The 16,271-nt window shown below is 42.1% G+C and overlaps 2 protein-coding genes across 5 annotated transcripts in view; one reads left to right on the top strand and one right to left on the bottom strand.

Moving 5' to 3' along the window:
* The window catches only part of FAM227B (family with sequence similarity 227 member B), a 216,648-nt gene extending 212,915 nt beyond the window's left edge, over positions 1 to 3,733 (top strand). The window contains exons 15-16 of the mRNA XM_062205873.1: positions 584 to 653; positions 3,472 to 3,733. Of these exons, the coding sequence (XP_062061857.1) occupies positions 584 to 653; positions 3,472 to 3,582 (181 nt within the window). The 3' untranslated portion in view covers positions 3,583 to 3,733. The remainder of the gene's footprint in view (positions 1 to 583; positions 654 to 3,471) is intronic.
* The window catches only part of GALK2 (galactokinase 2), a 139,619-nt gene continuing 125,500 nt past the window's right edge, over positions 2,153 to 16,271 (bottom strand). For all 4 annotated transcript variants that reach the window (XM_062205875.1, XM_062205876.1, XM_062205874.1 and 1 more), the window contains 2 exons: positions 14,062 to 14,263; positions 2,153 to 4,163 (listed from right to left, as the gene is read on the bottom strand). In XM_062205875.1, the coding sequence (XP_062061859.1) occupies positions 3,956 to 4,163; positions 14,062 to 14,263 (410 nt within the window). In that variant the 3' untranslated portion in view covers positions 2,153 to 3,955. The remainder of the gene's footprint in view (positions 4,164 to 14,061; positions 14,264 to 16,271) is intronic.

Genomic DNA, 16,271 nt, shown 5'->3' with positions numbered 1-16,271 from the left:
TCTAAGAGGGTGCTACTGAGAAAGGGCGCCAGGGGTCATTTGGATTGTGTTTAAACAGGATTATGAATACGGGCCAGTTTGGGATAAGAAAGGACAGATGTGTGACCCAGAGGAAAACAGAAAGTGAGAAGAAAAGAGAGGCTGAGGAGATAAAACTGGCAGAGAGAAAGACTGAGTGAGGGGCATGTGTCTGTCACAGAGCATCAATGCAAAAGACCTACGACTTGGTAGCCTCAGACTGAAGAAACACTGAAGGAACCTAGAACAGGCCTGTCAGCTGATCCACACTTTCTGCTTCAGCAGTGTGTACTTTGAATTTTCAGAAAATTTTACTTCCTACAAATTTCACGAGGAGTTGGGAATCTTATACTACTTTCCCAGGACATAGCAGAGAACTGGATTGGAAATAGAGCAGCCGGGACTTGAACTGGCGCCCACATGGGATGCCAGCGCTGCAAGCCGGGGCTTTAACCCGCTGCACTATGGTGCCAGCCCCAAATATTAAAAACTTTATAAATGTTGGTTATTACTTGGTGTCAGTATAAAGACAGTTTGCTTACTAATTTTCTTTATCCATAATTAGACTCCAAGCAAAGGCTATGAAGAAGCCTTATGAAGTTCAGAGTGACTTCGAGAGGTTCCTACAAAAATTGGTATGTTTCCTTTCTGAAGATAATAATTCCCTCCCTAGTTAATATTTCAATAAGCAGTATCTGATTCACACCCAAGTTACAGTGGCACAACAAAATATATTCTTGGTATTTAAGATATTCTTTAACATATTTACTGCCAGTCTCATGCCCTTCTTTCCCATTCCTTGCCTCCAAGGGACAGTTTATGCAACTGAAAACCTCCAAGGCAGTTAGAGCTGCAAACTAATACAAAAAATTATTGGTGTTTCAAGTTTCATTTTATTTTTCCTTAATAATTCAACAAAAGCATATTGAATATGTTGCTATGTTAGATGAATGGTCCCTGGCCTAAATTAACCAAAACACAGGGCAGACTATGATAAAGCTCTAAACAGGACTCTACTGTGAGAAAGGAAGGAAGGAGACTGCCTTCTTTCTGGTTTTCTTTGTCCTTGTCCCTTCAGCTCCTTCTTACTTTGTGGAAAATTCTGTGAAGTCTAAAGGAGCTCTTCCTGTCCAACAGGCACATGTAAACAATAAAGCTGAAAGTGGTACAACTGGAGATCAGTAATCAAAGACAACCTTACATTTTCAGTATCTCAGGTTTCCGCTTAAAATCAAGAGCAATCCAATTGGCTAATGGTGTAATGTCAATAATGAGTCAAATAATAAACTCCTACTTGGGCCTGAAAGGTGATAGAACACAGTGAAATACCTGGGTGTCTCTCTTGAACAGGGCTATTCTTTACTTAACACACACATACACACACACACACTTTCATTTTTCTTGATTTATCTTTCCTAGTATCAACAGAGGCATGGTAAAAGAGAAATACTTAATGTAAGAACACAACAGTGTCAATGTGCTGGTAAAGGGCAGGTGGTCTCAATTTGTCAATGATAAGTGATGTATCAGGGGAACTACAAGGGGCTGTGAGAATTGTAGCACACTGGAGAGTCACACCTTATCTAACAAGACAGCTACTACCTCAGCTCCAGGTCTTTGTTGCCTTGTAGGCAGGTAGACTAAAATGTTATCAGATTTTCCACTACCAGTAATAAAGATTCTTCAGTAAAACCTTCTTCTTTGAATCCCAAGATTTTTAAACACTGTATGAGTATTTTCTGACTACATTTAGTTTGCAAAAAAACATTTGTAAACCAGATGTGGCCCATAAACTGACAGTTTGCAACCCCTGGTCTAAAGTCTGCCTGCATTTGGACCTCTTAAAAAGCTGGCTCCAGCCCATGTAGCCAATATTATTCTTCACTATATTCCAAAGCCTCTGTACACATCGTATGTGTAGGTTACACTCACATGCAACACCTGCTCTCTAGCTTTCAAAATTTATTCACTAGTCCGTTTGCTGCATGAAACTTTTTTTTTCCAGTGACTCCAGACAAGTTTTCTAACTCTGTTATAAATACCTAGAACAACTCTTAGTGATGGTAAAATTGAAATATAGTTCTTTTCAAGCTAGAAATCAAAACAGATATGTATTAGATTGATGGCTTACAGGAGTACACACAAAATTTTTATTCATCTATTGCAAAGCAGAAATCATGCGGTTAAAAAATTTAAGTAGTATAGCAAGGCAATGACAAGTATCTTTTTTTTTTAATAGTGATTCAGGTATCTTTAAAAAGTTATACACACATGACAAATCCTTTGTGGAAAATTGCAAGACATTAAAAACAAGGGGTTTTAAATTTAAACAACTTGAATTTAAAGAATTCAAAATTTTTTCAACAAAGTTTAATTAAGAATTCTCAAGTGTCTACCTTTCTGCTAAGAATAAAAATTTATCAGAAGTTCATTTTACAACAGAATATTTTTCTAATACTTTTTGTATGTTGTCCTTTAAGAATTATCATAACCAACTTTGCCTAGGCCACTGTAAAACTGAGATTCCAGATGATGCTGCTCAATCTTTGAGTTGCGCATCAATGAACAATCAAAATCAAAGAAAAATGGAAAATTGTGATAGTTTCCTAGATAATTCAAACTGCAAAACTACTGTTTCTCAGTTATCTGAATATTTAAGCTAATTGTGTTTTGGTCAAAATTACCGTATAATTCAGGAAGGCATTCCTGTAGTCTGACCATGAACGAAAGTCATTCATTTGCCACCATCACATGGCCAAACATTCCTTTCCACTCTTGATGAATACACACAGGTACCCACCAATACTATTACCAAGCCTAGAATCAACTTTAAGCCTTTTCCTGCTACTCTCATCTATATCCCTGCATACCTATATCCCTACACTAGCCACAGTACTCGGGTAACATAACGGCATTCCTGCACACCTACCTTACTGGCTGAAATACTCAGCACAAACCAAAAAACAAAACAAAAAAACCCTCACTAACCTACTCATGAAGACACACACAAAAGTGATGGAAGGCATCAGTGGAGTTTCCAGAATACATGTTTCTTGGATTGAAGATGCATTTGAGGAAAGATTGAGTGGGAAGAACAAATCAAATTATCTGAATTATTATCTAGATAATTCTATATTTCACTGTGATATGAGAGACACAGTGTCATCTAAGTTAACTATTGAGTGATGGAGATAGTTAAAGTGCATCGCTTCTCGGCCTCTTGGCTAAGATCAAGTGTAGTTTAAGTGCCAAAAGAACTGAATTGTATGATAATACATTTTAAAAAAAAACAATTTAAATGATCCTGGGTTTTTCTTCCTAATTCCAATTCATCGCTTGCAAAAAAAAAAAAAAAAGTGACCCTCACCATCTTAATAATTTGGAAAATTTCACATTCAAGTACACAGTGTTCAAGAAAATTTATGAATTTTCAATCATGTATTATTTTCACAGCGTTCTGAAGAAAGCATGGATTTAGAATATATGACATCACAATCATCATCATCAACGGAATTCTACACATTGGAGGAAGTAGAACACAGTGAGAAACCAGAAATTAATTAAATTCAAGAATAATAGACACAATTTTATCAGTTTAATTGTAGCAGTATGTTTATTTAAGTCAAGTCCAATCCATGTATTTAGAATGTTTTATCATTTATCTTTAAAAATCTCCCCATCGACAGTCTCAGTAAATCATCCTTAAAATACCTAAGTCTAATGTTGTCTCTGATTAGTTTTTAAAAATCCTATTTGAAGATGGAAAAATAATCATTATGAAGCATAGAGAGCTTTCAGCTGTTTGTAAATACATCTTGATAATAGCAACTGTAAATTATAATACAGAACAGAAAGAGAATTAATTTACTGTGGCATAGGAAGTCCTGCCAGTTCCTAAATGCCCTAAATAGTTTTTCTGAGATTTTTTTTACATTGTTTAGGCCTCAAGGAAAACCAAAGCCCCACTTCCAGGTTTGGTAGCAAACAAGCTCTGTTTCTCAGGTGCAAAGCTTCCATCACTTCCCTGGTAAAAAGCTTCGTGCACTTTTGCTAGGAAGCCGGGCAGCTTGTCAACAGGTACTATTGATACTGTGCAGCCTCCCCATCCTGCTCCAGTCAGCCGTGATCCTTGAGCCCCAAATTTCCTAAAACAGAAAATGAAAATAAGAATGATTTGTTTGGAGTTACAGAACACATTGCCAACCTATGTTCTCGACAGGGACTATGTGGGGGTTTTGGGTGGTATCAAACACTTTAGGACATCAAGAGGCATATAATGTTTCACAAGGTGATTTGGAATGTCTTCATTGTATCTAAAGTGAGTTCCTGCTTTTGAATGCAAGTAGTAAAAGTGCTCCCATTTCTGAAGTCTGGCAATAACCAGCTGTAGACTTGATTCCATAAAGTAGCCACTTAAAGAGTTGTGTTTCGAGACTAAAGGTAAACCAGGAAGAGGGAGTAAAAAGAAAACAGGCAATGGACATGATTGACATGAATCAGAAGATCACTTCAAATAAGGGCAAATCAAAAACAAGGACACTTCCTCCTGTGGCTATTTCAGCTGCATCCTTCAGGCTTGGCTATTCACATAGAAGAGTCAGTCCCCTAGAACAGATAGCCTAGATTCATGCTAAATAAATATATCAGCAAAGAATTTGTTATTAAACTCTAGGAGAGTTGGTTTCAGGAGTGGGGAACCTTTTTTCTGCCAAGGGCCACTGGATATTTATAACATCATTCACAGGTCATATAAAATTCTCAACTTAAAAATTAGCCTGTGGTTGCCTTGGCAGGGACAGACCAGATGATTTCCTGGGCTTTACATGGCCCACGGGCCAGACAGTCCCCAGCCTTGCAAAATCTCTAATAGAAAAATAAGCAAACCTTTCCACAGAGAGGAAGGTAGACCCTACCAGTCCCTACCACCTTCCCCATGTCTTCTGTTGCTGGCCTGAGAAATGGACTCAGAACTACCATGAGATGAGATGTGTCTGACTGGGACAGAAATGAGCCACACAGCAAGTGGTATTTCAGTCACCATCAACCAGGCACAGTTTCAAACCTAAGATCTGAACCAACGAAAATGGCGCTATACAGAGTGCAAGGATCACTCATCTTTAAAAGATGCAATTTGCCCTGACAACAAAAGTTAACATGTACTTCTAATTAATTCTTTCTAATAAAATTTACTCCAAATTAATAGCAGATTAAAAAACACCATAATTAATTTAGCACAACTTTATCCCTTTTTTCCATCTAAATGAGCTATTTTACTTCCTGGAAAATATCAATAGATTATTATCCCTATTCCAGGACATTAGAATTAGTGTACACCAGTAAGTCATTTCCCCCCCTCAATGATTTTCTCAATTGATTTCTTTTCATCATCCATTTTATTCATTAAAATATGCTTCCCAAATGAAAATGAATGTTTAAGGAAGAAAAATGCTTACAAACAAATAAAGAATACTGATTTCTGATTATCCCTCAAACATTCAGCGTGTGGTACAGAAGCTGAACTGAGCCAAACTCTTATCCAGACTAAAAATGTTCTCTGATTCTAGGATTCTAGGATTATTCTGAGTTCCTAGGTTGGCGAAGGGCCTGTTTGCAGTTGGTTGATTATTTTTAAAGTTGTCATCCAGTCATATCAGAAACTCTAACTATGTAAGATACAGAGAGGTCTATGCAGCCTCTGTGGAAGACCCAGCCGACCCTAGAGTAGTCTAGAGAACAAAATGTGCCCTCTTACTTGATTTCTGATGCCCAAACCATGCCCTTGTGCTGGACTCAACTCACCAAGCCTTCAATGGTCTTTAATGCGTATTTTCTTACACTTTCTCATTTGAGCAGTTTTTGAAAGCTGTGGTTTCAAAACTGAACCTAAAGCACATTGAGAGTATGGTTTCTAATCTGGATGCAAAACCCAGAGGAATTGTGCTAGAGGGCCTATTTTCCTGAGTCTCCTGCCAGTTTCCGGAGAGCAAAAGCTGGAAGTCTTTCTAGGTAAAAGCTCATGCATTCACTTTGAGTCTCCAGAACTGCTCTGTCACCACCCTGCCTACTGCAGATGAAAATGGGCTGGATCACATCAGCCACACGGTCCAGAACTATCAGAGCTCAAATTTCCCAAATAGAGAATGGTAAGTGCTTTATAAATGGCCTTCGGCCCCTGCGTCAATGGCACCAGTCAACAGCCTGCCCTGCTACACACACTCACAGCAGCGCAAATATTGTGTCTGTTGTGTCTCTTAATAGGCCGTATATCATAGAAATTTCAATGGAGGTCCAAAAGTTAGGAGACCAACATAAGCTTTAAATTAAGAAAGAAAAAATAGGTGAGCCAATGGTGTTGTGTGCATGTTTGCATTTTTTTCTGCAAGAACAGTAAAATACTTAATATTTATCTACTGAGCTATTGCACATTAGAGAGGTGATTCAAGAGTTACAAAAGCCAAAACCATAAAATCTCCCAAATGCTACTCTGATAATTATACCCATTGGATTGGGAAAAAACGTGGAGAGGTTTGTTAAAGCAACAAAAGCAACCTTTCCCTTACAAAGTATGATATACAAAACAAAGGCTAAGGTAAATGAGGGATGGAGGTTGAAAGGACTTTTTCCTTTGAATCTCTTATCACCAAAAAATGTATTCACATAATTAAATGCCCAGGTACCCAAAATAACCTAACTAAAATTTCCCATATTCCAATGAACTGCTTTGACCATGAAGCACGTGCTAAATTTTAAGGGCAGAAAGGAAATTAAAAAGGATACAACTGTACTACACACTGGAAAAAGGGAAAACCTGGTAATACACACCCTGTGAGGCAAGCCTGCAAGTACTTGAGTGAGGGACCTGGACTGAGTTCCTGGCCCAGCCCAGCTTTTGCGGGGTATGAACCAGTGGATGAAAATATGTCTCTCTCTCTCTCTCTCTCTCTCTCTCTCTCTCTCCCTTTCAAATAAGAATTTACAAAATCACATAATTTTTAAAAAATTTACTTATTTATTTGAAAGGCAGAGTTACAGAGAGGCAGAGACAGAGAGAGACAGACAGAGAGAGAGAGAGAGAGAGAGTCTTCTATCTGCTGGCTCACTCCCCACATGACTACAACGGCTGGAGCTGTGCGGATCCAATCTGAAGCCAGGAGCCAGAAGCTTCTTCCAGGTCTCCCACATGGGTGCAGGGTGCAGGGGCCCAAGGGTCTGGGCCATCCTCTACTGCTTTCCCAGGCCATAGCAGAGAGCTGGATCGGAAGTAGAGCAGCCAGGTCTCGAACCGGTGTGCATATGGGACGCTGGCACTCAGGCCAGGGCTTTACCCACTATGCCTCAGTGCCAGCCCCAAACAATTTTTTAAGAGAAAAATGGAAAGTAGGGAATTATGCCTTGCATTTCTGTTCAATTTGACTTATTTCAAAATATACCAATATTTATATCTTACATAGTTGGACATTAAATTATTTGATGAAATCTTGAATTTGGAGACAGGTCATTCTGTCTCTGACCACAACCTAGCAGAATTCTAGGAATCTGTAAGTTATTATAATTGACTGCCAAACTGTTAAATTTGTTTTCAAATATAAAAGAACCTTACATAAATATAACAATTAATCAGTAGCTTGTTCTATACCACAAAATATTTCTAGCTTCTAATCTCTGGAAACTGGCAAGAATCTCGTGAAAATAAGACTTTTCCACACAATTTCTATGATTCTTACAGTTCAGTTACAAACATTTTCAGGCTGATTTAGATTCAAGAAACTATAGCCCCCAAATAGGGTTCATTCAAGAAAGAATATGAAAATATGCCCAAAAGTCTATTTTAAAACATAAGCCACTAGAAGGCCACTTGAAGAGCAGTTGCTGGGGAGCAAGCAAATGACATATTTAGCAACAAGTGAAAGACAGAGGCCCAAAGAGAAAGGGGCCCTGGGTAGGGGAAATGTTTCCCTCCATTTTCCATGCCAGGATATGCAGATTACCATTTAAAGTCACGGGGAGAGCAGACACCAGGGGACTGCACTTCATTCTTCCCCATTCACACCTGACAGGAGAATGGGTGCAAGAGGCTGGGCAACCAAGCCACTGAATAAAGTTGTAGAAAGACTTCTGGGCCGGCACCACGGCTCAATAGGCTAATCCTCTGCCTGCGGCACCGGCACACCAGGTTCTAGTCCCGATCGGGGCACCGGATTCTGTCCCGGTTGCCCCTCTTCCAGGCCAGCTCTCTGCTATGGCCCGGGAGTGCAGTGGAGGATGGCCCAAGTCCTTGGGCCCTGCAACTGCATGGGAGACCAGGAGAAGCACCTGGCTCCTGGCTTCGGATCAGCGCGGTGCGCCGGCCACAGCGCACCAGCTGTGGCGGCCGTTGGAAGGTGAACCAATGGCAAAGGAAGACCTTTCTCTCTGTCTCTCACTATCCACTCTGCTTGTCAAAATAAAAAAATAAATAAATAAAAAGAAAGACTTCTGAGGAGAAAAAGCAAATTACCTTCCTTAACCATTGTCAGTCCATTAAAATTTGTCATTCATTGGCCTTAATAGCTTGGGCAATAATGCAGCAATGGATCCTCTCTAATTTCAACAAATGTTAAAAAGAAATAAAAGGCATGAACTATTTTTTGTAAGTAAAACCAAAGAACTAATAACAAATGAACTGTCCCACACATACTGTTTTGGTTTTTTGTGTTCCTCAGTAAATTCTACTTTAAAGTTTAGCCATTTCTTTAAAAAAAAAGAAAAAAAGATTCATTTGTTTATTTGAAAGGCAGAGTTTTAGAGCAAGAGAGAGAAAGAGAGGCAGAGACAGAGACAGAGACAGAGAGAGAGATCTTCCATCTGTTGGTTCACTCCCCAAATGGCTGCAATGGCCAGAGCTGGGCGAGTCTGAAGCCAGGGTCCAGGAGCCTCCTCTGAAATCTCCCACGTGGGTGCATGGGCCCAAGCACTTGGGCCATCCTCCACTGTCCTCCCAGGCCACAGCAGAGAGCTGCATGGGAAGTGGAGCACCTGGGACGCAAATAGGCACCCATATGGGATGCTGGCATCACAAGCAGAGAGTTAACTGGCTATGCCATGGCACAGGCCCTAGCCATTTCTTTACATTTACATTTTGTTCATTTAAAAAAGATACTTTATAGTTGCCCAAACATCATCTTGTTCTTCATTATTATGCCTTTTCACAAAATTAAAATTCTAACATTTATATTTTAATGATTTATTTATTTATTTGAGAGGCAGAGTCACAGACAGAAAGAGGGAAAGACAAAGAGAAAGACCTTCCATTCACTGGTTCATTCCCCAAATGGCCACAAGGGCCAATCAGAAGCCAGGGAGCCAGGAGCTTCCTCCAGGTCTCCCATATGAGTGTAGGGGCCCAAGCACTTGGGCCATCTTCCACTACTTTCCCAGGCCACCAGGAGAGAGCTGGATCAGAAGAGGAGCAGCTGGGACACAAAACAGTGCCCATATAGGATGTCCGTGCCACCGACAGAGGATTAACCTCCTGAGCCACAGCACCGGCCCCTAATTTGATTTTCAATAAATCAACTAATTATGTTAGTGTAGTTTCCTTCTTTATCCCTGGTCCTTACTTTGGATTCTAAACTGTTTCTATTTTTTTTTTTAAAGCATCAAAAGGCACAAATGAAAAAACAGCAAGCACTGGTGATTTCTTATACTCTTTCTTCCCCTGTTCTGTCTGCTTGGGTCCTGAAGTTGTCCTACACATGGTCCTATGGGCTAACTACCTAGGACACCTTTGCAATGCAGTCTAGCTCAGATCACACCAAGATTTCCACTTGTATGTAGTGCCTTGGGGATTTCCAGGCATTCAAACCTTTCACTCAGTCATTCAATTAGTTGTCTTTTTCTGCAATTGCTTGAAAGAAAGCCTTCAGAAATACTGAGGAATTTTAAAGTACCACAGGTGGACCAGGGAGCACCATCTCAAGACCATCTTGGCAGTGTTCTTCCTTGAATGGATTTCCAGGCCTTCCTCCTTCTGGTTCCCTGAAGATGGCTGATCACTCGGATTTCTCAGTCTTACTCACACCTTCTCCACTGATGTTAACATTTTTCAGGGGAGTATGGATGTGTGGAGATAGTGATGGTTCTTAATGTAATACTCTACCAGATATTGAGTTTGTGGCACTAGTGGCCCACACCAGGCCTTGCCAAGTTCCTCCCCTGCATATCCAACACCTCCTCTGCCTGGACGAGTGAGGCAGGCATAGGCCTCAGAGGAAACTAGGATCACCATCATTCATTTGATCCTTTCCCCATGTTTACTACCTGCTGCTCTTCCACCATCTGTCTTGCCAGTTTTTAACCATCCTTTATCTTACTTCATCTTTGGCATTCTTCTGAATCCCTCCTCCTTGCTGCATCACTTCTCAAACACACACAAAAGAAAGTGCCACAGCTTTTGAAAGTGGAAACTAAGCTTCAATTTCACATGATACACAAATATCCATGTGAAAAGTATGTGTTGACCTTTAAGAAGGAATGACATCAACTCTCGCATCTACTTAATTACTCTCCAAGGTTGTCCTGCCACTCAGATCTTTCAGTAGCCAGCAATCAACTCGGATATTTGGCTGGAATATTTGGAGAATATTATCCACTGGTCACAGTGACAGCAAACAAAAATTAATTATATAAGAAGCCTAAGAACCAGACAACTATTCTGTCCAGTATTTTCAACATGCCAGATGAGAAACTTTCAATATGGGGAACTCAGACCTTATCCAGTTATATAATAAGTAGAAATTCATTTTGATATATACCCATTCCAAACAAAAGAATCATGAAAAAGGCATATAGCTCCCTATGCTGGATCCAACTACTATTTTTCTCAGAAAATCAATATAATTGATGAAAATGATCTAGTCAGAAAAACTTTAGCTGCAATTAAGAAAAAGAAGCTTCCCTAGCCGGCGCCGTGGCTTAACAGGCTAATCCTCCGCCTTGCGGCGCGGGCACACAGGGTTCTAGTCCCGGTCGGGGCACCGATCCTGTCCCGGTTGCCCTTCTTCCAGGCCAGCTCTCTGCTGTGGTCAGGGAGTGCAGTGGAGGATGGCCCAAGTTCTTGGGCCCTGCACCCCATGGGAGACCAGGAGAAGCACCTGGCTCCTGCCATCGGAACAGCGTGGTGCGCTGGCCGCAGTGCGCCTACCGCGGCGGCCATTGGAGGGTGAACCAACGGCAAAAAGGAAGACCTTTCTCTCTATCTCCCTCTACTGTCCACTCTGCCTGTCAAAAATTTAAAAAAAAAAAAAAAAAAGAAAGAAAGAAAGAAAAAGAAGCTTCCCAAAACAAGTAAAATGTTTTTAAAAAAAATAAAAGGTGCTCTTCTGAACCCACTTAAGACATAGCCACAAAATCTTTTACTAGAATCGCATATATAAATATCCTCTGCTTAAATATCCCCATAGACTGGTAGAAAACAAAAAGACTCTGGCTGGCGCCACGGCTCACTTGGCTAATCCTCCGCCTGTGGCGCCGGCACACCAGGTTCTAATCCCGATTGGGGTACCGGATTCTGTCCCAGTTGCTCCTCTTCCAGTCCAGCTCTCTGCTGTGGCCCAGGAAGGCAGTGGAGCATGGCCCAAGTGCTTGGGCCCTGCACCCGCATGGGAGACCAGGAGAAGCACCTGGCTCCTGGCTTCAGATCGGCGCAGTGCACCGGCCATAGCGGCCATTTGTTGGGTGAACCAACAGAAGGAAGACCTTTCTCTCTGTCTCTCTCTCTCTCTCACTGTCTAACTCTGCCTGACAAAAAAAAGAAAGAAAGAAAGAAAGAAAGAAAGAAAGAAAGAAAGAAAGAAAGAAAGAAAGAAAGAAAGAAAGAAAGAAAGAAAGAAAGAAAGAAAACAAAAAGACTCTGGAGATCATAAAGCAAGACTACAGTTCAAAGTCACAGGGCACCAAATGAAGAACTCAGCCTTCCTAAAATTCCATGCTGTCTGCTTTCTCACAGCATAGTTTTTCCCAATGTTTGAATGCTAGAAAACATGACAGCCATGGCGGCCATCATAGATTAAAAGCTAGGAAATGAAAATATATTTTTTAAAAAAAGACCAAATTTGAGTGTAATCACATTTCAGGATAACCCAAGGGGAAAGAGACAAGCGTGGAACACACACTGGATTGGGGTCAGGTTTTCCCACTAACTCATGGTGCAAACTCATATGTTTGAGTCACTTTGTATCACTTTCTTCTCAGATCTCAAAGGCCCCTTCCTGTTTGTCATTTCTAGTGGTACTGTAAGATAATCAGGACCCAGAATGGTGAAGTGTGGCTTCCAAACATGGGACTTTGAGAGAAACAAAGACAGATTCTCAGGCCAGAAACCCAGGAGTCATCTTAAGTCCTCTGTTTCACCCACACAGAAGTGTCTGAAACCTTTCTTCAAGACACATCTGACACTGAATCACTTAGCAAGACACCACCCCTGTCCCTGCTCAAAGCTGGAGTCCTTCCCACAGTCTACAGAGGCCACTGCATGGCTCCCCACTGCCTCTTCCACCTCATCCCCTGACACTTTCTCCTTCCTTCACTGCCCTCCACCAGGTCTTTCTGTGGTCACCTGTGACAGCCACGTGGCCCCCTCACAGCCTACGCACTTGGCTCTTCTCATTTCTGCACTTCCTTCAGGAGGGCTCTGCTCAAATATCACTTCCTCAGAGAGGCCTTCTTAGACCACCCAATGAGAAGAATAATCCCCCTCCACAACCCTGGCCGTCTCTATTCCTTCTAATTTTTTTTTCATAGCACTCAATACTACCACGCAAAGCATCATTATCATCTCCAGTCTTCGTGTGGGAATGAAATCCCAAGAGAATGAATCTATGCTGATTGGCTATCCCAGGAAGGGGAAGTTCTGGCAAGTGACCCTCCACTGCTTTCCAGGTGGGATTCAAATAATCCCACTCTCTTCCAGGCAAAGATGCTCTTTCCTGACTTCTGTACAAATCACTCTCTTATTTCCAAAACTGAACAGTAAGTGCCCCTTCCATTTACTGGGCCCTTGATATTTCAGAAAAGAGCACTTATAATGAAACAACCTTGGTAAGGATTTTTGGCAGTGAGTGAAAAAACACTGACATCAGTAGAGTGATTCTCGTCAAGGCTGCGTTCAAATCTCTCAACAACTTGGGCTATACGTGTCATTTGTGATCACTGGAGCTACTTGGCTTAAGTCTTTCAGGCTGGGAGTGTGGCAATGAGTTAGGCAAGCCACAGGCGCCAAGTGGTTAATTATATTTCCATTACTAATTGCATGCAGTACTATAGTATCTTCTCACAGTGAAACGGAATCTTAGCCATTTGAGTTCTCCAAGTTTCCCTTTCAGTTCTCCTGAGGTCAGTGAGCTCCCTGCTGGCTAAGGGGACCATTCGACTCTATTAACCCCATTCTTTTACAATTATAAGGAAGCTCTTTCCAGGCTTTAGGAAAGAGTTTTTCTTCTTTATACTTCTGTCTCAACTGACCATTTATAACCTGAGCTTTCTTCAGTTCTTATTTCCCGAATTTGTCTAAACTAAACCTGGAAGGCAGAAAAACACTGGCTGGCTCTCTGAGTGATTCCTTCTGCAACCTCTGCTCCCCCACATACTCCTATCATCTCAATGGAACCATTAAACTTCGTTAGGACAGCAGACAGGAGGTTCTGGCACAGCGATCATGTAGTAATTAAAATATCATGAGGCAGTAGCAACAGGGCCCATGCCTGAGAAAAGCTGCCTACCTAGAGCATCCGCCTTCCCTAATCATCCAGGCATGGAAACGTCTTTCTTTCAATGTTGTACAGAACTGACAGCAAACTGGCCCCAAACTCAAGACCTCATGAGACCATGAAGCCAGGTCACCAGCCTTTTATGGCACAGATACAGAGGAGGGAACACGTTCAGCTCATATGAGAAGTGGGAAAGGATCCTCTTTGATGAAGAAGATGATGGAAAATTGTGCAGTGTTTTGTTCATTGACTTCAACAGTATTCTTTGGCAGTATCCCTTGGTTCCCACCAGTCTCACCGACAGATGTCCACCAGCTGGTCCAGCTCAGGGCAGCTGCACTCGTACATGTCCCTGCAGCTCCTGTGGCTCTGGTTCATCAACTCTCCCAGCAGCTGGACCATGTTGTCAGGTGCTTCTTCACATATCTTCTTAAACTGAAGCACTCGCGCAGCCTCACTGTATACGTGCTTTGCACGTTGGTAGAGTTTGAAGATGGGCACTGAGGGAGGAAGGGCATTAGAAGGAAGTTAGAAATGGTTTATTGGACAGCCCAGCACAAAGAAAAATATAGTTTTGAGGGCTTCCATTTTTGCTTTCATTATCGGTATCTTAGATTTCAAACAGTTTTCTATTTCACTGAAAGAATTCTTTCTACCCAAAATTTGTCTTTGCAAGTAGGTTTTACTGTATTCTTGATTGTTAATAAAACCTTATAACTGACAGTTTAATTGTTAAATTTCTAACCATTTGGCCGGTGCCACGGCTCACTTAGCTAACCCTCTGCCTGCAGCGCTGGCACCCCAGGTTCTAGTCCCGGTTTGGGCGCCGGATTCTGCCCCGGTTGCCCCTCTTCCAGTCCAGCTCTCTGCTGTGGCCCGGGAAGGCAGTGGAGGATGGCCCAAGTGCTTGGGCCCCTGCACCCGCATGGGAGACCAGGAGGAAGCACCTGGCTCCTGGCTTCGGAGTGGTGCAGTTCGCCGGCTGTAGCAGCCATTTGGGGGGTGAACCAATGGAAAAGGAAGACCTTTCTCTCTGTCTCTCTCTCTCTCTCACTGTCTAACTCTGCCTGTCAAAAAAAAAAAAAAAAAACACAAAAAAAACCTTATAACTGTATTTTCTTCAGTCTTTCCAACCCACCCAGATGGGTGCATACATATGCATGCAAACTAAACCATCCCACAGGAGGGAAGAGGGTTGTGTGTATTGAGCACTCCCTACCTGTCAGATCCTTCAAGCACTACCTAATGTAGTTCTCATAGCAGCGGGTGACGTGCAGCAGGATCCTTGCTTAACAGATTAGAGACTGAAGCTGAGAAAAGTAGAGTGAGTTGCCTAGGGTCCCACATCCAGAAAGTGGCAGAAGCAGAACAGATGAGGGGTGTCTGGCCCCAGAGCCATGTGCTTTCCTCTGGGTCCACCAGAAAGGAGCACTGAAAATGCTTGTGCTGGCAACAATGCACCCATGTGTGCTACAGCATTCCTTATCATAGAAGAAAATAAGAGCCCAATGTCTGGTAAGAGGGGGCTTTAAAAAAATTACACTACAACCATCAAAAACCTGAAACTCAGATTCTAAGGCAATTTCTTCCTGATTGGGTTGTGAAATAACATTTAAAACTTTGTACAACTGACACCAATTTTGCATATACATATACACATATTTATGTATATATATATATATTTTTTTTTTTGACAGGCAGAGTGGACAGTGAGAGAGAGAGAGAAAGGTCTTCCTTTTGCCGTTGGTTCACCCTCCAATGGCCGCCGCGGTAGCGCGCTGCGGCCGGCGCACCACGCTGTTCCGATGGCAGGAGCCAGGTGCTTCTCCTGGTCTCCCCTGGGGTGCAGAGCCCAAACACTTGGGCCATCCTCCACTGCACTCCCTGGCCACAGCAGAGAGCTGGCCTGGAAGAGGGGCAACCGGGACAGGATCGGTGCCCCGACCGGGACTAGAACCTGGTGTGCCGGCGCCGCAAGGCGGAGGATTAGCCTGTTGAGCCACGGCGCCGGCCTATATTTTTTAATGACAAGAAAGCACCAAAATTTCATCAGTAGTTCTCTCTGTGGTCCATTATGGGTGATTTTTTGGTCTTTATCACACCTTTCTGCATTTTCCAGATTATTCACAAGGACTGTGTTACAGAATTGTATTTTCAGTTATAGAAATTTGTCCTAAGCAATAGCTGTGTCTTTTCTGCTTACACATTCCCTTGAATAACATCTGACATCCTCCCCATTGTCACCCAAGCTGAACAGTGACTGAGCTGGTAGGTGTGGTAGGTCTGGGAAAACTGTGGAAAAAAATGTATGGAATTTACCTGGCCTGGTGGAAAAAGCTAGGGCTGAGAACCAAAAGAACTGTCATTTCTTATCAACTATGTGCCACTAGCTACACACAAGTTGCTACCTCTACAGAGCATTTCCTTGTGTCTAAAATGAAGTTGAGAATGACTTCCCAGTGTCCGTCCAACTCCAACATTTTACAGTTCTATGAAGAACTTTCTCCA

Source organism: Lepus europaeus, chromosome 11, assembly GCF_033115175.1.
Source record: "Lepus europaeus isolate LE1 chromosome 11, mLepTim1.pri, whole genome shotgun sequence".
Taxonomy (NCBI): Eukaryota; Metazoa; Chordata; class Mammalia; order Lagomorpha; family Leporidae; genus Lepus; species Lepus europaeus.
The sequence above is the reverse complement of the archived record's forward strand: the minus strand, read 5'-3'. Positions and strand labels throughout refer to the sequence as shown.